The sequence below is a fragment of the Cydia strobilella genome, chromosome 11, assembly GCF_947568885.1.
Source record: "Cydia strobilella chromosome 11, ilCydStro3.1, whole genome shotgun sequence".
NCBI lineage: Eukaryota > Metazoa > Arthropoda > Insecta > Lepidoptera > Tortricidae > Cydia > Cydia strobilella.
The window spans coordinates 7,555,072-7,576,207 of NC_086051.1; the positions used below are offsets into that span (position 1 = coordinate 7,555,072).

Here is a 21,136-nt window from a genome sequence, read left to right on the forward strand (position 1 = left end):
TTAAAGTGGGGATGATTTTCTTCGCTTCAATTCAACCCTATAGTGTGGAGTGACGTTGGATTCGATTATCGAAATAATCACTTCCAAAAAACTAAATATGCGTCCATTGCGTCCAGATATTGCTTAATTTAGTATTGTCTTGCATAGTGGAAGGTTACATTTCAGTCATCAGTACTACATGTACATCATTTTCAAAAAGTAAGTTTTGTTTTTATACGGTTACGTAACCAAATTGGCAAGAACGAAACGTCGTATTAGCTTCCGTCTGTCCCTCGGTCTGTCCATCGTCGGACATTGTCTGTACTAACTGCAGGCATGTTACAACAATTTTACTCTGTGACTATAAGGGAACTATATATTTAATATAATACTCGGGAAACTATCTTCACAATCGCAATGATATTAATTAGCATTACACTTTTATTTGTTTAAATATTATTTGCCGTAATATTACACTACCGTGAATTAAATAAGAACGACTAATAAGCCTCTAAGATAGCGTTGTTTGCTTCCATTAAGTCTAAAAACAATTGTTGTGTCTCAATTTCTTTGCTCCAAAAGTTACCTAGGTACGTAGGTATCTAGTTTATTTTAAAGCATGCATTTAAACTTTCACTTTCGTTTTTTGTATAGAAGATTTACAATATTTGTATGACCTATTTTAACTTATTTAGTACTTAACTCATGCTAACTAGCGTGGTCTTTCACTTCGATATAACTCGTATGTTTTAGTACGCATTATAAAACGCAAACTGTAGTGTATTTGCCGTAAGATTGAAGACAAATCCAGCTTTATCTCTTATATCTGCTTTATTAGGTTTTGTTAGACGCACTGATAATAACTATTTGAACCGGGACGTTTTACAAGTCACACGTTTGTCAGTGTAAGCAAAAATGAAAAACAGTACCTTAGTGTACCCTATTTATTTTAATGTGGCGGAGTATGGCCTGTTTGGTATAATTTTGGGTGGAATAGTGGCAATTATTATGTATTTTAATCTTGTTAATAGAAAAAACAAGACAGTGGCCGGGTTTCTGTTTGGCGGGAAAAATATGTCGATTTTCTCCGTTTCGTTGGCTCTTATTGCAAGGTAAGTTTTTAACATGACAAGTTACATGACAAGTTACATAACTATTTAATTTATTTGAACTTCATTGCTCAATACTTAAGAAGAAGAGGTATATTGTTTTTAGAGTTAGTTACATACTCAATACAAAAAAATTTTGGTACCTAAGCGATTAAATGTATAAATGACAAACTCAAAGGCTTAAGGCTTTTTTTCCAGTCAACTATTGGCGTTCGTTGGGGTAAACAGGAAATTAATTTTTTGCATTATTCATAATTTACTAACATACATTTCATAGTATAATTTTGTTTTAATTTTAAGTTTCATAGTATTTTAATCTAAAAAAAACGAAGTAAATATCGGCTTTGTTCCAATAAGACACTGTCGTTTATGTTACAAAATACAGCACAATAACTTTCGGAACTTTGACTAAGGTTTATTCACCGTAAATCCATTCCTAAAAAGTCTTACTAACTACTAAGTAAACTAACTTCTTCATTCCGCACAATATTCGGTCCTCCATTGACTTCATTTACTAAAACATTGCTACCTCCGTTATTATTCGCACCGTCAAGCTATTAAGTTTATTTAACATCTCACTGTATTATTACATATTATTTCCAGCCATCTGACAAGTATCACATTGCTCGGCGTACCTGTAGAGATATACTTGAGGGGCACACAATACTGGGCATCGGCGCTGTCCCTTATCTTAGTGACTATTCTAACAGCTGTGATATATTTACCAGGTAAATAATGAATGTTTGATTCGTGTCTGCATCGTGTAGTGTTTTGTTTTTAAAAATATTTAAGTTGTTGCATCGTAACTGCAGTATGTGTAATTACAATTGTTACCCGAAGGTTAACTATAGATATTTTTACACTCAAAAGCAATGAGAGAGCCTAGCAGTTAAGGGTTGAGGGCAAAGGGCAGATTCTACATTTTACTTGACCTACTTACTTTTAATCTAGAGAGAAAGCAAATAACTAAGAACTGTCGTTAAATATGTAAAATGGGCATTTTAGTTGGAAATACAATAACGGTGTTTGTACAGTCGCCATCAGATATATCGGAGCGGCCAAGGTGTTAACAAAATAAATAATTAAAGGAACAAAGCCTCTATTATGAAGACGTTATAGTATATGTTCAGATATTTTCGAACACTTTGGTTGTTCCAATATATCTGATGGCATTTAGCGACTGTAATTAGACTATTTTCACTGTTAAATTTTCCTATACAACTATCAGTAACCCGTTTTGTACCTGACCTCAGCTTACTTTTCCTCAGTTTTCCACCGACTGCAACTGTCATCAAGCTTCGAATACTTGGAAATAAGGTTCTCCACCCACACGCGCACCATTGCTGCAGTGTTGTTCGTTGTCAGCAAGCTAATGCTTCTGCCAATAGTGCCTTACGTTCCGATGTTGGCGTTTAGATTAGGTGAGTTATTCTTGAGATAAGATACTGGACCTACTCAGTCAAGCCGGTTAGTTATGACAACAAGGATCTACCTTAATAAGCTCATTAAAAGTACACACTTCGGTAACTTTACACTTCTAATATATAGGTTGTATGTGAAAAGGTTCGTGATGGGAGAACTATGAGCATGGATATGTAGCTAACACCTAATTACTTTAAAACACCTTTGTAATAAGTACTTATACAAAGGAAGAATTAAAAGTAGAGTTATAACGAACACAAGAGGACCATTTAGTAATTATGTAATCGTTTTCAGTTACAGACCCTCTAGCAGGCCGCGCAACCGCTGTAATTTGCGTCCTTTGCGCGACGTTCACAGCGGTAGGCGGCCTTCAAGCTATAGTCAGCATTGGGATGCTGACGTTCTTCCTATCATTAGCTGGTACGGCGCTGCCGGCTGGGTTAGCACTGCTGCCAATGGGGATAAAGAGGATGTGGGAGATTGCTAGTCATGGTGACCGGTTGGTGCTGTATGAGTAAGTGAATGATGAATTGTTTGCAATGAAAAAGGATGTACCTGAAGCTGAACTTACTTGCGTTCTTTTCACGCTATTGAAGACGAGTGGAGACTGGAGGTCTAGAGGTTCTTCGTGTCATTGGACTAGTATGACGCATTATAGATTTTTAACTTATTAGCAACACGCTACAGTTACCCGTATACCTTGCTATGTAGATACTTTATACGTTTGTTTCAGCCCCGACCCCGAACTGGCGCACCACACGTCTTTCCTAACCGTGACTCTAGCCCTAAGCACAAACTGGCTCTGGAAGGTAGCCCTCAGCCAGTCATCTCTGCAGAAACTTCAGGCAGTACCGTCAATAGCCAAAGCCAGGATTTGTCTGGCGATCTCCTGCTTGGGAGTTATTTTGATTAAACTACTGTCATGTCTGCTTGGTCTGGCTATGTATGCCTGGTTTGCGGGCTGTGACCCTTTATTGTCTGGACAAATTAAAAAACATGAGCAGGTAATTCAATTATTTCTGCATAACTCGTTGGATATTGCTTTGTATGCATAAAATCATTGTCTAAAATCATGATCCGAATCAGACTAATCAGTTACTCAGCTTAAGTAATAGCTGAAAGACGTTATAAAGATTTGTAATTAATCACTCTTGCATCATATATATTTTACGTGCATAAAATTGGCGATGCAAAGATAAAAAAGCAAGGAAATCTACTCACCTGAGGGCCCAGCAAGTTATTTTTTGGAATAGGTAACCTCTGATGCGTTGCTGTTGGCACATAACTTTGCCTATTGTAGAAACGCTAAAACCTACGATATACAGGTAACACAATATTTACACCACACGAAACGGTTTTTAAATTGTCTTATACTTTCAAATTCACCACAATAACATCTTTATAAAATATTTTATAATGGTACATATGTGCAAAATTTTTGATAGAAGTCGCATCGCATCACTGATTTGACATTAGTGGCTTTTTTTCTTCTCTGAAAAACTTGTTTTAAAATAAAAAGAGGTTAAAAATAAATATACAACAACTTTGGTCTTTAATAAGTTTTTAACTCGCAAGATGTCACTGCCCCGTAAACTTTTTTAATTTAAAATTTACGATATTTTTATATTAGGTAATTGTTTTTACATTCTTACGTACATTGCATTTACTTTTACATTTCAGCTGGTACCACAATTTTTACACAGCTTGTCAAGCATGTTTCCTGGAATATGTGGTATTTTTATCATCGCTATTTTCAGCGCCACTACGGGGTAAGAACATTTAAAAAAAATATCGTTACATACCCTAGACTTATTTGAATTATTTAAGTATATCGATTGAAACCTTCACAACATTATTTCAAGTAAGCGCTATATTTATTTTACTATGTTTACACACACACACACACAACACTGACGTTATAGAGAACAATAATACCCTAGGTTTTAAGTGACACTCATTTCTGTTTTCAGGTGTATTGCCTCTATAATAAACTCAGTATCGGGGGTCCTTTTTGAAGAGTTCATTAGACCTTGGATGCCACAGAGCACGAGTGAACTTGCGTGCTGTAAAATTATGAAGGTAACTGGCTAAGGTTAACGTCAACATTTAGTAGCTGCGGGAGTATTTCAAACTATCCGCACTTGGTTATCAACATGAACTATGGATGGTATAGGGATGCCAATCTCTTATGGCAGAATTGTTGCAAAAGTGACCGCTTTCAGCTTTAAATAATAGTTCCTAATCTCTCCGGTGGCGCTAGTTAGGCCCTGGGACATGACTATACAGAATACAGAATACAGAACACTACACTACAGCAACATGAACCATATAAGGCAACAAATAACCCGACCAAATTACGTAGGTTGTTTTTGGTAGCATTTTGGTGTATGGTGGCGCCGCCTAATTACTGTTTTTTGATGGACACTTTTCATACATAGAGATTTGGCTCCTTTATATAGTCTCCATGACATGAACACTTGACACACAACACTAACGATTTTTCAAACGTCGAATCGTCGATTCATCAATTAATTACAATTTAATCGTAATTTAAAATTACCTCCGACGTTTTTAGTACGGCATTTTCCCTGTGGTCTTTAAGACTAGCTAAGGTTGACATCAACATAAATATCTTCAAACATGTTGACCATGCCTTTAGCCATGTCTTTAACCACCCTTTCTTTAGAACAACTATTTTATAAACCGTGTTTTCAGCTCCTCTGCGTTTTAGTAGGGGCGTACTGCGCAGGCGTAGTGTGGTGCGCGCGCGAGTTGGATCGGCTGCAACACGTAGCATTCGGGGTGACAGGCGTCACTGCCGGCACTCTATTGGGACTGTTCACTCTGGGAATTGTTTTCTCTAGAGCTAATTGTTCTGTGAGTATGGTTGTATAATTATCTATACTAAATGTTATACTAGGTCTCATAATTTGCTAAAATTAAGAAGAATAGATGCTAAACGTCATTGGGAGAGATAGTATTTTTCAAATACGAAGGTTACGGTGACAAGGTGTCATCTTCATAATAAGTTATAACCTTAAAACGCCAAATCCCGCAAAATTGTACTGAGCTGACATTTGTCAGCGTACCCAGTAATTTGAAATTTCAAACAGTAATTTGAAAAATACCGTTATTACTTACGAGTACTTTGTGTCTTTTCTTTCAGTATATTTTTTATATAATAATATCTTGCCAGTAATTATTAGCAATACCAAACCTCCGTAACAAATAAAAACATAATGCGGGTTTGACATCAGCGCCATCTTCTCGTTACAAACAGTTTTATTTGAGCAACAAGCATGGCGCTCAACTTGCGCGTTGTACTTGGAGTTCACTTTGTTTTGAGTACTCAACACTGCCTCATAGATGGCAGCTCTTGTAACAAAACCATAACAAAACTAACTTAGGAAAATATTTATGTATTTTCAAAGATATATAGAACTCCGTATAAGATAAATAAAGTAAGAAAATAAACGTGCCTCCGAAAATCAAGCAAAATGTATGCTCGAAAAGATGCCGTACCGTGCCATACCTTTGGCCTTTGTTCGTGTAGATATTTAACAACTTTAACACATATCCGTGAAAGAACAAGGATCCAAGTCAAATGGCGTTCTAAAAGTTTTAATCCTGTGTCGAAAGATGGCCCTGGAGTTTCAGGCGTACATAGGCTACGAAGACTGCTCAGGCGGGCCGTATGCTTGTTTGCCACCAACGTAGTATACAAAAATATGGCAGTAAATTTACTATGACTACAAAATTTACTTTGACAATACGCCTCTATAAGTTCTCTTTGGTATTATGTTGTATTATTTGGGTAAAATTATTTTCGTTGTCTTGTTCTTTGTCCCCAAAAAATGTGATGGAGTGTAGCTTTTTGTATGACATAAAATTTATTTTTTATTTTTTCTCATGTTTCAATTATAATCTAAAGCTAGAAAAAGGCGAGGCTTTTTTATTTTATTTGATAAAAGACACAAGTGGTCAGAAACAAGTCAACGAAAATAATTTTGACCCATTTATTGTTTGTTGCAATCATCTCGATGAAGAAGATGCTCCTGAAAGAAAAGTACTTATACCTACAGTCACTTAAGCTCGTATATATCAAAAATGACATTTAATAAAAAAATACGAGTGTCTACGTAATTTAATCTTATATAAATTCCAGGGTGCGCTAAGCGGCTGCCTGCTGAGCCTGCTGCTCTGCGGTTGGCTCCTCATCGGCGCAGAGAATGCGCTCGCCTCGGGGGCGTTGACCTTTCAGGGAAAGCATCTAGCTACCACGGGGTGCGGCAAAGTTAACTTTACGCACGCATTGGTTAATCTCACCAGTAGCTTGCCTAGCGCCGCGTAAGTACATGTTTCGTTCGTATTTTATTTTATCAGGGAGCAATAAAAAAACTAAATGTGGTCCAAATGTGTTGCCCTATTGTGTTGATGGTAAGTACATACAGAACTAACTGCCGAGGTTTCTTCGAGATACTACACTATGAGATCCTTAAAAAAAATTAAAGGTTTCTAAATGGTCTGCAGTGCGCATGTCCAAAACATATTAAAAAAGTTAAATACCCTTTTTCTGTATCTTAATCGTAATCAGTGTGTTTATTGCTCTCATAGGTTATACAAGTTGGTACATTTTATTGGTTCAGCTATGAAACCCTATAGGGCACTGCAATATAACAAATCTAATTTAATTACTATGGCTTAAACCTATCCCTAAATTGATGACCCTAAAAAAGCAATATATTAGGGTCAGCGTAATGTGATAAGTTAAAAAATGTAAATACAGTTGTAGTTTATTTTTATTTATTTATAATGAATGTTGTAATTCCAGAAACCAAATCCCCACAAAGCCACTTCAGTCACTCTTCAAAATCTCCTTCACCTATTGTCCATTTGCTGGCGTGATGTCTGTACTCCTCATCGGAGTACCAATGAGCTACCTCACAGGGAAATCAAGAACCGAATCTATAAACCCTGACGTCTTCTGCCCGCTTACACAGAGTTTCCTACACAAGTCACAAATGAGGAGTCCAACGGAATCTTTAGAAGTCAGACCGCCAGACACGCAAGAAGTGTATGAAGCACTAGACGATGCGTTAAAACAATTGAAAGACGTTATAGACCGATAAAAAATTGGACACCGTCAAAAGTTGGAGAAGGTGGAAAATTTGCTATGGATGGGCGAGTTAGTTTGATCTGTAACTTTTTCGGCAGAGGTGTTACATGGTACTTTATATAACGACTGGAAGAAAATAAATTAAAGTTTTGATTTTTTTAATTATTTTACAAAATATATTTTTTAATCTCCCAGTCCTTCCTGCTTACCTTAACCTTATAAATCTTGAAGACGGTTAAAACACTATGTTTACCCATTACTAAATGCACATGTGTGGTTTAGGTATTTTAAACATATCAGCTATTGTATAATAGGTATTATACAATAGCTGACACGTTTATTCATGTTAAATCGAATTGATTGACATGTGCAGAAAATGCATGATTCTTATTACCACCGCCTACCCACATATTTCATACGCCGCCGTACACAATTTTAATAAAATCGGCAATTATTGCTAAATTTAGAAACGTGGAAAATATTGTTAATTGGTTTCACTAACACCTGGTTCCTGAACATCTTTTAAATTAATAATTAATATCGTACAACTCGGAAAATGTTAACCACGTATGCCTCATACATTTTAATTTTGTCACAAGTTTCTATGTGAAAATATACTCTAACCGTCTTTGATAAAGTCGAGATTTAAAGCAATCATGATCTAAATACATCGTTTTACCGTCATACAAATTTACGTAAATAACGTTGATATGCTCAATTACTCCCTTAGGCCCTTTTAATGTGGAATACTGATAGCCGTTACGCTTTTAAGCCGCTACGCTGGTGTGACGCCGGCATTAAAGGCGGCATTACTTCTTTCTTTTATTTTACAAACAGATTTTTAAACTCAGCGCGGAAAATTATCATTTTTTATAACACGTTTTCAGGTTTTAAAAGGTTTTACACTCCTATTATCTTTCTGCTTTTACCGCAAAATTATAATGTATGTACTGTTTTGTGGCGGGATTGTAGCTTTTTATCCTGTTTGGCTGATGGGGTAAAAATATATGTGCTTTGTTTATAAATGCATTCGTTAATGTTTACTTTAATGTTCGCAAAGTAAAAATGATTGTAAGCAATATCAGTGTTATTATTAATTAACAAATGCAAAAACATTGAAAATAGGTACATACTCGTATAATTATTATTTTAATTGTTAAAATTTGACTGTGGTATAATTTTTAAAATACGTTTTATTTGGCTTCACATAATATCATGAAAATATAATTACTTAAAACTCTGAATGCCTAATCATGATTTCTCTTATTTTTTTTATACAGACTGAAACTTTATTAAATGCCAAAAATAATATATTTTTCTTCGTGCTATAGATTTAAAAAATACCTACCTTATCTGGTTTATATCCTTAAAATGTTGTCCTTTAGATTTAAAATATTCTACGTGGTCCGATGATACAATAATATACCTATGTCCTCCAAATAGCTGAGAACGTAAAAATCATTTGATGAAAAGCATATCGGCCATTTAGTGAGCGACAGAACTCGTTCTAAAAGTGCTGTGTCCGATCTTCTGTCCATTTCACATTTCATAGGATTTTAATGGTCGGACGATTAGCGCAGTTTCAGCCATTCGCATGCGTGGCCATGGGCGATGGGAGAGGCATGGCCCATTAATTCCTGAGCGAGATATGACGTATGTGTCTAGCCACTTCGATCCCTGATTCTAATTTGTTAATTGTTAATTAAAACTCAAAATATGGTATGGGTAAAAAAGGTAGTTTAAGAAAGATAGGTTTCCTTTCCTTATCATTGAGTAAAGATAAATGTATGCATTTGTTAAATGTTTTTCTCTTTGGATTAACTATTTTCACAACATGGGAAAATACGTGAGTAAAGTGCATGCAATTTATTTAAGGCGATGAGACTCGCCCATCAAAAGTGGTCCTATTAAAATATAGTTCATATTCTTAATAAGTTATCAAATTTATCGATAAAAATATAGTTATTTGTGCAACAAGAGAGAAAAGTTGGTTTTTCTTGCGAGTGTTGATTTTGAGTCCCGAGAAAGCGAAAGAGTCTATAATTGAATCACGCGAGCGAAGCGAGTGATTCCAAGTTAGAATCTTGAGCGTAGCGAGCGACTGAAAAACACGAGATGTAAAATAACTTTGCTCTCGTGTGACACATATAATTTTTCACCTCAGTAGTGAGAACATTTTAAAGGTTAAAATGTGTTTAGAATTACACAGAATCATACAGAAAAACAAAAAAAAAGAGAAGTATGAAGTGGCAGTTCATGGCATTCACTAAATTAAAAAGCTACTTTCTTTCACTCCCTGGAGGAAAGTCGCACTTCGAGCACTGAGTGAGAGTACGAGCTGCTGAGGTGAAAAGTAAATAACATTATTAGCTACAAAAATATATTTAATTCAATCCTTCTTAAACATTGATTCTTAAAGCAAATACATATTTCAGCTTTAGGTCAGAACACTTAGGTCACCTAGTCCAACTCTCACTTGGCCAGTTTTAGCCCTTGAATTTACTGCAATTACATGAACACATCTAATTACCTACATATTAATGTCGCAATAAGATAAATTGACACTAGAATAGAATAGAATTTTGTTTATTTGCGTGAATTATGGTAGCTAGCAGACGATCATAGTTTTTTTATAGGTCACGACATTTTTCAGCCGAATAACGGCATGCAAATATTACAGCCTAAACACCAATTATCAAGCTTATAAATCAAACCATTAAACTATCCATCAAGAATTGCATACATTAAGTAGCATTTGGAAATATAACGTAACACACGGTACATCATTATTATCGAATAAAGATAAATTATTATTTTACGCTAAATAGTGCATCAATTCGTTGATTGTAGACCACAGTTATCACTCGTGCTTTATTCATATATTATCAAACGCATTAAAACATTATTATTTTCACTGCGATTCCTTATCAACATTGTCTGTCATGAAAATGAATCGATCCAGTAATATAATTAGTAGGCCTGCTTATTTCATAAATATATTGATGTACATAGATTCATAGAGCTTCATGGTCATTATTACCTTTAAATTGTATGTATTAAAAAATCTAATTCTTTCCAAGTATCAAGCCAGTTAAGTCGGAAGGTATAATTCTAAAACAATGATACTCGTGATTCAAGAATTTAGTTTAAAGTACAGCTACAGTATGGGGTTCTTCAAAAAAGGAGTGTACAGGGTTTTAAAGGGTCGGCAACGCGCATGTAATATCTCTGGTGTTGCAGGCGTCCATAGGCTACGGTGACTGCTTACCATCAGTATGCTTGTTTGCCACCGTCGTGGTATAAAAAAAAAGTAAAGTAATAAACTCTATGAAATAAAGCAGTCACTTACACATTTCATATCTAAATAATCTTTACTACGAGGAGGACTTTTATGGAACAAACAAATTAATCTCGCCCTATTGATATTAAATACAACGAACCATCAATTTTCCTGAAAAGCTAAAAGGACTATTTAAAACTATAATTAGCATCGCAAAGTGCTAACTAAAAAAACACCCCTAAGCCTGGAAATAGGGGAAAAAGCAATTTCTCCTCTTCATTACCACTGCGTACCTACATTTCTTTTTTCAAGTCACTCGAAGGCACTCGCAATTTTCTAGCCTAAAAAGTAACAAATGGGACTGACAAAGTTTCACCTCTGACGTTGGTATTATAATTTACTGTCTTACACCTAAGTTATTAAGGATGAGAATATGACGAACTTGAGATAAAATATGCGCCGTTGTGATTCTGCAGTGGTACTCGAGACTGTAGGCACTCAGACTGGCGGTCTAGGAATTAATGCGGCGTGTCTAAAACCTAGCACGCACCTCTTGTGCTGTTTTTCCTTTGTTTCATGGAAAACAAAATGTATGTGGCTGCAAAGAGACTGGGCTTGGATTTTTTCAGGCGGAACAAACCTATCAGCGCACTGGCAGTTTTTTCACGTGGATTTTCGCAGCTGGAAAGTTCTCTGTTAAATTGGCAAGAAAAAAGTATCGTAACTAAGGTAGAGTTACGCCCAGTCCATATGCAAACCAGTTCGTCAATCGCTCACATATATAGTGTTGATTTGTAAACTTTTTTAACCTTGATGAAACTTGTATCATGGTATTTTAGATCTAGTCTGTTCTAAAAAGTGTTGTTGTTCTAAAAAGTGTGCAGAAACTTAAAACTGTACTTTCTAAGTACGTTTTTTTTTCTTTTTTTTTATAACATAACTTTTTTGGGTTCAAATGGATTTGTTGTACAATTTCCATTCTGATAATTAACTCCCCATTCCATAAATATCGATATTTTTAACTAAATTTTTAATTGAAAGTACCCTCAAGAAATACTACTAAAGTTTATTCTTAGTCGTGTTTTTTTAATGCACATGTATTTAACTTTCCTCGAAATGAAATGAAAAGTAGAGTGTTTAACTCAGATGAAAGGCACCATTTTAGTCTCGGACTATTGGCGCTCTCACTGCGTTTGAGCGCCAAACTACCTCGACAGAAATGGGTGCCTTTCATCCCTTAGTTAACAATCTACTAGTAGAATTTAAATCCGCATTAACAATACTGGAGGTATGTGCATTTTAAGATTCTCTACTTCGTTTACTGTTAATTTATTGCGTGTCCTTGCAAAATTTTATAGTTTGGTCTTAGTATTATAATTTTTTCACCTCAGCAGCTCGAACAAGCCTACTTTCGTCGCTCCAGCGAGTGAAACAAAGTAGCTTTTTAATTTAGTGAAGGCCATGAACTGCCACCTCATACTTCTCTTTTTTTTCTCTGTATTATTCTGTGTAATGCGAAATACATTTTAACCTTTAATATGTTCTCACTACTGAGGTGAAAAATTATATGTGTCACACGAGAGCAAAGTTATTTTACATCTCGTGTTTTTGAGTCCCTCGCTACGCTCAAGATTCTAACTTAGAATTTTTCGCTTTCTCGGGACTCAAAATCAACACTCGCAAGAAAAACCAACTTTCCATTCTTGTTGGACAAATAACTAAATAATTAGCTTCTATATATTTGGGATGTTCCGAAATAATACGTTACTACATTGTCTATTGTTTGTTATTACCTGTGTCTTTCCAAAATTATCTCCTATCCCTAATGTGAAATATATTTAAGGAAAATCCTTACAATGCACTATTATTATTAGCCTCAATTTATCACGAGTAAAGGACGGAAGTCCACGAAAAATTACGAATGAAAATGTTTTCGCTACATCGAATTCCAGATAACCCGTGCTATTCAATATCGTACAAGGATTCAGAGTTCAAGTTCACGTCTTTCTTCTTCGCCCACATTCCTCGAGAGATCCTACAATCGATTTCGCATTGGTCGACGAGTTCGATAAGGGGGCAGGTGAACGACTTAATGACACCCAAATATATAATATGTCATCATCGTTACGAATATGAATAATGGAGGGTGACGGTGGGAATTTGTTAAAAGCATTGAATTGGTAAATCGTATTCATTCTTCAACATCAACTAAATAAAAATTGTTTTTGACACGACAAATGTTGAAAACGAGTTTTTGGGCGTTAAATAAATTTAAAATTAGTAAATCGCGTGTCATCAAAACCACAAACATTGGAATGTATATTATAACATGTTTTTTATTGCCGCTGATTACGATATACTTTTTCATTACTTTTTCAAGAGCTGTGAAGGTGGCGGCGTAAAGTGAAATCACTTACTTAATTTCAACGTATATTTTTTACATCACAATATACGAAAATTTAGGTAAAGGTACCTACTTGCCTTTCCTTTGAACAATTTTTCGAATAATTTTGATCTAATCGCGTTTAAAAATTGCAAAATATTCAAGAAGAATAATCCAAACAAAGATTTTTTTTTAATTTCATAGTCTCGGCGCCTTGTTTTAATCGAAGCCTAATTTTTCACAATCTAAGTGACATTGAAATAAATAATGGTGCAGTTCAAAGAAAAACACCTTAAGATACATAATCAATCATCACCTATGTAACTTTCAACGGAAACATAGTCAAAATGGGTTTCAAACATCTTTTAACTTTTTCTCAAAAACGCGGTGTAGGTTTTTTTTTAAGTATGGTACTTAGGGTCATGATTTGTTTTGTATTAGGTAGCCTATATAACGTATATTTAGGATACATGCTTAACTCCATAACGACTATAAGGAACCTTAAGGCATGGATTGCCAAAATTTGTGTTTACGTAAAAGTGATGCCGTCAAAAAGTTATGTAAATCATGGAGACTATATAAAGGAGCCAAATCTCATCTCTATGTATGAAAAGTGTCACCATACACCGAAATACTACCAAAAACAACCTACGTAATTTGGTCGGGTTATATATGGTTCATGTTAAATATATTAATAACGGGTCACTCACGTGTTTTAAGTCGAAAACGCTCGACATGTTTCACTCGGTACGGAGTGAAACATGTCGAGCGTTTTCGACTTAAAACACGTGAGTGACCCGTTATTAATATATTTAATATGTCTATGTCTCACGGAAGTTTTGTTATTAAAATGGTTCATGTTATACTCATGTCCCAGAGCCTAACTAGCGCCACCGGAGAGATTAGGAACTATTATTTAAAGCTGAAAGCGGTCACTTTTGCAACAATTCTGCCATAAGAGATTGCGATCCTTTCTATACCATCCCTAAAATAAAATAAATCGTGACAGCTCACCAACTTGTCGAAAATAGTCCGCACTTGTCCCAAAATACCTTACATAGAAAAACGTCCCAATACATGTTAATAATTAGATTTATGATTTTTGTGCGCACTTTAGCATAAGGACCCTTTTTAACTAAACTTTGAAACCAATTTTAACGTAGACATACTTAACGTATACAAGTGAAACTAAGCTAGAAAGACACGTCTATACCTATATTTTCCTTTGTTTATTTTGGGTCTTAGGTTTATTTCCTATATTTTATTATTACGCAGAAAAGAAAAAAAAATATAATTTTGAAGTATTTTACAAAAGCCAAAGATAGATATAACTCCGTAATAGAGGGATACAGTCTAAGGAAAAAACGTGCCTCGAAAATTACGAAAATTTGATTCTCGATCAGATGTCGATACTACCTTTGGCCTACTCTCGTATAGAGGGCGTTGCCGGTTTCGTTTGTTATTTAACAATTTTAATGCATATCAGTGAAAGAACATGGGTCAAAATAATAAAAATAATTAGTTAATGCAAATAAAAAAAATCATTTATCCATATTTAAATACATTCTATCATATTTTTATAAATCTTCATTTTTAGTTTTAAAGTGTGTCGATAGTTGGCAGTGAATTTACTGTGGTTACAAAATTTACTATGACAGTACCGCTCTATAATATTATATCCTCTTTGCAAAAACGTTTATATCTCCGTAAACGTCCGTACCCTTCTTCCATAGAAACGCACATATATTCACGTCGCAAAGCTCGCTAAGGGTTGATAAAACACCCTGTATATTTTTGACAAAAATTGCGAAAAACTGCTGCTCAAAGTTTGTAGGTAAAAGTCAGCAATAAAAACCTTCAACTTCCACCGATCTTTAAAATGTAGTAAAACTTATTCCAAACCAATGAAAAAGATCTCGACAATAAATCTTAAATGCAAAGTCATTCGGGGTCTCAAGAAAAAGATTCCAAGAACAAAAGCTATAAAAGCGCGCGTATCCTACACTCGTAATAGTAATATGGGAAAAGTTTTAATAAGGGGGAAATAAAAGTGTTCCCGATATCATTGAAGGAGGATTAAAACATAGATTCTTGGCCGGACTAATTAAAGACTTTGGTGTAGGTATATGTCTTAGAGATGTCTTCCTGCAGAACTACATTTTACTTTTAATGAAAAACTGCAGTTATACGTAATTAGTGTGCTGCGTAAATATAAAGACGGGGAATGTTATCTTGTTTGCAGTCATAAAATAAACAAACAAAAATATACTATTTGTCACATTACGGTCTCTTCCAGGAGCAGTTACGCAATATGCAGCGTACTACCAAAGAGGATATAATATTATAGGGCGGTACTGTCACAGTAAATTTTGTAACCACAGTAAATTCACTGCCATCTATCGACACACTTTAAAACTAAAAATGAAGATTTATAAAAATAAGATAAAATTGATTTAAATATGGATAAATGATTTTTTTTATTTGCATTAATTATTTTTATGATTTTGACCCATGTTCTTTCACTGATATGCGTTAAAATTGTTAAATAACAAACGAAACCGTCAACGCCATCTATACGACAGTAGGCCAAAGCTAGTAGCGCCCCGTGATCGAGAATCAAATTTTCTTGATTTTCGAGGCACGTTTTTTCCTTAGACTGTATCCATCTATTACGGAGTTATATCTATCTTTGGTACTACTGTGGTACTACGTAGCCGAACGACACGCGAACGCGAAGCGAAGCTATGCGGCGCGGGGTGATTGGGGTGAATCAATCCTTTGATACTTAACTATAGAAGTATCCTACGTGGGCGATCTCGTTGCGAACGCGACGCGCGCTTCGCGTTCGCGAGTTGTTCGCTTACGTAAGACGCAGCGTTACTTGGATGAGTACGGAACTGATCAGGGTGTGATAAGTAGGAGGAAGCTGAGGAGATTATAACTAAAACAGGTAGGTTTTTGGTTCTTTATTACCAGCCCGGTACAAAAGGAGTCAATGTGGCTCGTTAACAGGCGTAGCCTTATTAAGTTAGAAAAGAAGTCATTTAAAGTCCAAGATTAGCTAAACAGAGACAACGCCCCAAATGCAAAGTCATTCTTGCGCTGATGATGAGCCAACCGCAGAGCAGCAGGCTCAGCAGGCGGCCGCTAAGCGTGTCCTGGAATTGACATGATAGTCCGATCAACGTGGAAGTTTTTGCGTCGAGTAGTTCTAGTATCCTTTTGACTGCTTATTTATTTTACTTATAGGTATATAGGTAATAGTATGGGGATACTTTGTTCATGTGCTCCTGTGCTATAGTTAACGCTATCTCTACTGAGCTCGTTCACTTATACTAACAATGGCATTATGTTAAACAAAAGCCATTATTTCTTTTGTGTGAGCGCGTGCTGGCCTTTGTGCCTGAGGCTCACACACAATGGCCACGCGCCCAATCACAAAGGCCACGCGCTCACACAAACGAAATAATGGCTTTGTTTAACAGAATGCCATTGTTAGTACAGGTAAGTGAACGAGCTCAGTAGAGATAGCGTTAACTATACGCTGGACACCTTGGGCACACCACCATCTATGACTAAGATAATAATATTATAATAGTTTACATTTTACTACTTAATACTTACTTTGACGTTAAAGGTAATACGAATACGAGTACGTTTATAGTAGGATGTATTAACAAGTCATTTGCAGATAACTTACCTGTCACCCAAGACCGCTTAGAATTCATATACCTATTAATTTCTAAAGACATTCTCTTAGCTTTGTGAAACATGCTATTAATCTCAGAGTTAATGGAGTTTTGCCTTAGCTAATGTATGTAGCTAATGGATGCCTAGCCTATTAAATCGTCTCAGGTTAGGTATTATAACATCATTAGGTATTCCTAAAATCGCATTTAAACTGACTTAATATATTTTAAATACCTAGTAGAAAAAAGTGAGGTGCTTATTTATTGAAATTGTACGTGTAAAGACAGTTTTATTGTGAATGAAACGAATAAATAAATGTTTATAAAAAAAATAGGAAATTCGCAACGAGTGGCGAATTTTAAAAACGACCGAAGGGAGTGCTTTAAATAGACACGAGTTGCGAAAAGGTAATTCGCACGTGTATCGTACAGCGTTTTACAGTACATATGGCCCTTTAAATTTTCGACGTCACCACTAACATACAAATCCACGCATACGAAGTCGCGTGCAACATGATTACGAGTAGAAGTAAACAACACGCAGTCATATCACGAATGAGCGATCTCTTCGGGATAACCTTTGGATACCACTTGTAGGAAATTATAAATAAAATTAAAATAACAATATTTTATTGTTTCTTATAAATTATAAGACTGCATGCTTTTTACTTCTACTCGTAATCATATTTTACATATTGTGTTCTGTATTTATCGATATACATATGTATAATCGGAAGGCGATAAACGAGAAGTCCCTATGACAGCTCAAAAATGCTACGAGAATTCTGGGCTCTGGTAATATCTGTAACCCATAATACATGACGAGTACATGAACTATCGCACCCACGTTTCTTTACCATTCCATTACCACACGTACGATGTATTGTCTCGCAACAGAGTGAGATGACGGCTATGTTCACAAGAGGGGCGCCGCGCGCCGTGCTTAGAATCTCGATTTCTTGCCTGATGTATTTCATTACGTTCATTCGTGACGAGCACCGCAAATGGCGTTACAGATACATATGACGCTATTTTTGCGTATTTTATAGTGATAGAAAACCTGATAAAACACCAAGAACCTTTAAAGTATTACTGTTAACTAGAATATCTAAAAGAATAGGCACAGCTATACGTATACGTATTAGATATATCGTATTTAGTTTAATATAGGAACCTACATATGTAGGTACCTATGTGTTTGTCTTTTATTGTTATGTTATGTTTTAATCATACCTATACCTAAGTATAAAAGTATAATATACGTACCTATTCATAAAAGTGTTTTTAAGGAAGTTTAGTTACCCGTAGGTATGTTACTCAAGTTTATTTTCCATTTATATTCCTAAGTTAGTTTTATTTATAGTTGTGGCTCCTCTACACGATGGGCCATCATACTGGCCCACTAAGATGGGCCAGCGTGTAGAGAGAGTAGTGGTGTCGGATGGCTTATGGCGCGGCGGGATGGCGATGGGATGGCTGGATGGCTTAACGCCATTGGTTCTTAATATAGAAATATTGGTTCTATATTACACACGTTAACCCAAAAAGGTTTAGTATATTAAGCTACTTGGCATTTACCATTTTTTACAAATTCAAGATTTAAAATTGGAAAAAAATACATTTTGTACTTACCTAACAGTTTTAGTTTTCTCTATGAAAACTCCAAATAATCAACAATACAAAAAATAATAATACAGTAACATCCATGAATAAAGTGAAGAAAGAGAGTGAAAAAAGAGAACAAACCGGATCTTATGGCATTTAATTGGGTAATGTTTATTTCTAACAGCAGTATTTACTTATATTAATAGTCATTGTGACTTCAAGTAAATTTTAAGCGGAGCACGCGTCAAAAGGCCTCTATAAATTCTAGAAGCCAAATAAACATAAAAGTACCCTTTTAAATTTGCTCCAAGGATCGGGTTAAGAATGGCTCGAGTTAAAACGTGCGCACTTTATAGTCCCCAGCTCTTAGTATTTCAGAAATTGAATTCAGCCGGGATCGCACTGATTGCTTCGACCTGAATCAGCCGTTTTATACCTGAGTCGTCATATCAGGGTATGATTGGCAGCTAATTGGCTTAGAGCGAGAAACGGGACATGTCAGTTTAACCGATGGATATGCAGCTTATATTCTATTTACGTATGTATGTCCATAGACTTGATAAATTAAAAACGCTTGTTTTAATTGTTTTACATTGGAAGAACTACACAATAAAGTTGCAATTAACAGTTTACAGAATTGTTGCAATACGAGTATTTATATTGATACCTATTTTTTGAAGCGGATTATCTATAAGAGGAAAAAGAGTGTTTCCTAGATTTATAGCTCAAATTATTTAATATTTGCACTTAGATTTACTTTTATAGCCAAAAGTGTCCGCTATTTAAAGATTTTTTTCTTATTACTTCCATAGGGAAGTCAAGAATTTTGTCTATACAAAACCCCTGCGACCATTTTTCCTTTAATGTATTTTGTCATTTCCTTATCAAATTGCTTTATCTTTATGTTTTGTGAAAGTAGCCGTTAACCTATTAAAGAGGTGCTTGTGGTGATTACTTCGAATTAGCTGCCAAAACAATTTCTTTCAGGCCACTAAAGGTACAATTATACGGCGATTATGGCCATAGTAGGAGTAACTGGGATTTATTATGCCATATAAACCGCCGTTTAGATAAAACAAACATCATTGCTTTATAAGATTTACGCCAAGAACAAAATTGTTATTTAAGCTAGGTACTTGTAAAATATCTGCCCATATAATAATGTTAATAATAGGTATCAATCCATCAGCTGGAGGCTACTGTTCCTGCTTCTATTACCTTATAGAATACGTTATATTTAGTTTGCTGCCGACGTAGAAAATTTAAGTAGGTAATATAAGTATTATATTATATTTAAATAAAAAAAATCTAAACAACCATCGATTTCGAAACATTTTTAATAGAGGTACTTAGAATACCATCTATTTTGATCATATTTTAAACTTTGCGACTGGGCTGAAGCCTAATAATAATGTGCCTCTGCCAGTCTCTGAACATTTCGTAAAAAAATACAGTGAATCACAAAGCCAGGGCCGGGTACCTATCTAAAGGTATTTAGATCTGGCAATCGTATACCTACTGTGCACAGTATCTCAGTAAACTAATGACCAAAAAAGGGGGGCTTCACACCGAACCTATCTGTCCTACCATCGTACAATCACGTACCTAGTGGCGCAACAATTTGTATTGTGCCGGTTCATTTTACCCTCGGCGTGGTTGGAATGGGAAGAAGCCTGCTTATTAAACGGTGCCAGGCTTATTCACAACGCATACTGGGCGAATCACCCTTAGCAAACCGGTATCTATAAGAGTATTTGTTGAATTACTTAAGCTCAAATAATTGAACTTGACCTAACATTTCGGTCGGTGATAGACTGGCGTAGTAAGTATTATATCATCCTTATCTTCTAGTTGCATAAAACAAAGCCATCTAAACAATCTTTCAATGTAGTATGAAAACTAGTGTCGACCGAATGGCAACCGTTTTTGCTATAGTTTAAGATATAAAAGGAACCTGGTAATAGTGGAAACAAAGTCACCTGCGAATATAGCAGAACGTGGCGCGCTAGTCCCTACGAGTGGTTAATTAGGATGGGAGGATTTTTTCTAAAAAAACAAATGCAGGAAATCAAAAAAAAAAGATTAATATAAATTCCTTATGCAAAAAGTGTGTACAGTGGCTGATTATTTTGGCAATGATCGTAGGGAACTCATCACATCTTCCTCGCCGCGGCTCATGGGAGCCTGGGGTCCGCTTGACAACTTATCCCGGGACCTCCGGATTGAAAGTTTCCCGCTCTTACTGGACAAAACTGATGTTGTCGTTACCTTGCAAGAGTCGCAAGTATAATAAGACAAACTTACTTCGGGGAGGGTGACCTAAAGCGGGTAAGCTAAGTTTTTCTTATACTACGTCGGTGGCAAACAGGCATACGGCCCGCCTGATGCTAAGCAGTCTCCGTAGCCTGCAACGCCAGAGGAGTTACATGCGCGTTGCTGACCCTAACACTCCTCTCCCTCGAGCTCTGGCAACCTTACTCACCGGCAGGAACACAACACTATTAGTAGGGTCTAGTGTTATTTAGCCGCGGTTTTCTGTAAGGTGGAGGTACC

The 21,136-nt window shown here is 35.7% G+C and overlaps 1 protein-coding gene across 1 annotated transcript; it reads left to right on the forward strand.

The window, feature by feature from the left end:
* The first annotated feature begins 724 nt into the window (after positions 1-724).
* Positions 725-7,740, forward strand: LOC134745435 (sodium-coupled monocarboxylate transporter 2-like). The gene is made up of 10 exons (XM_063679469.1): positions 725-1,091; positions 1,692-1,816; positions 2,357-2,509; positions 2,805-3,024; positions 3,244-3,514; positions 4,191-4,279; positions 4,481-4,589; positions 5,226-5,387; positions 6,676-6,857; positions 7,342-7,740. The coding sequence occupies exons 1-10, from the start codon at positions 895-897 to the stop codon at positions 7,637-7,639; spliced, it is 1,806 nt and encodes a 601-aa protein (XP_063535539.1). The 5' UTR covers positions 725-894; the 3' UTR covers positions 7,640-7,740.
* The last annotated feature ends 13,396 nt before the right edge of the window (positions 7,741-21,136 follow it).

Bases quoted from the DNA above. Each gene is read 5' to 3' on its own strand.
- LOC134745435 (XM_063679469.1), top strand. From the start codon at position 895: ATGAAAAACAGTACCTTAGTGTACCCTATTTATTTTAATGTGGCGGAG. The intron at 1,092-1,691 runs GTAAGTTTTTAA...TATTATTTCCAG, and splicing joins TCGTTGGCTCTTATTGCAAG to CCATCTGACAAGTATCACAT. The intron at 4,280-4,480 runs GTAAGAACATTT...TTCTGTTTTCAG, and splicing joins ATTTTCAGCGCCACTACGGG to GTGTATTGCCTCTATAATAA.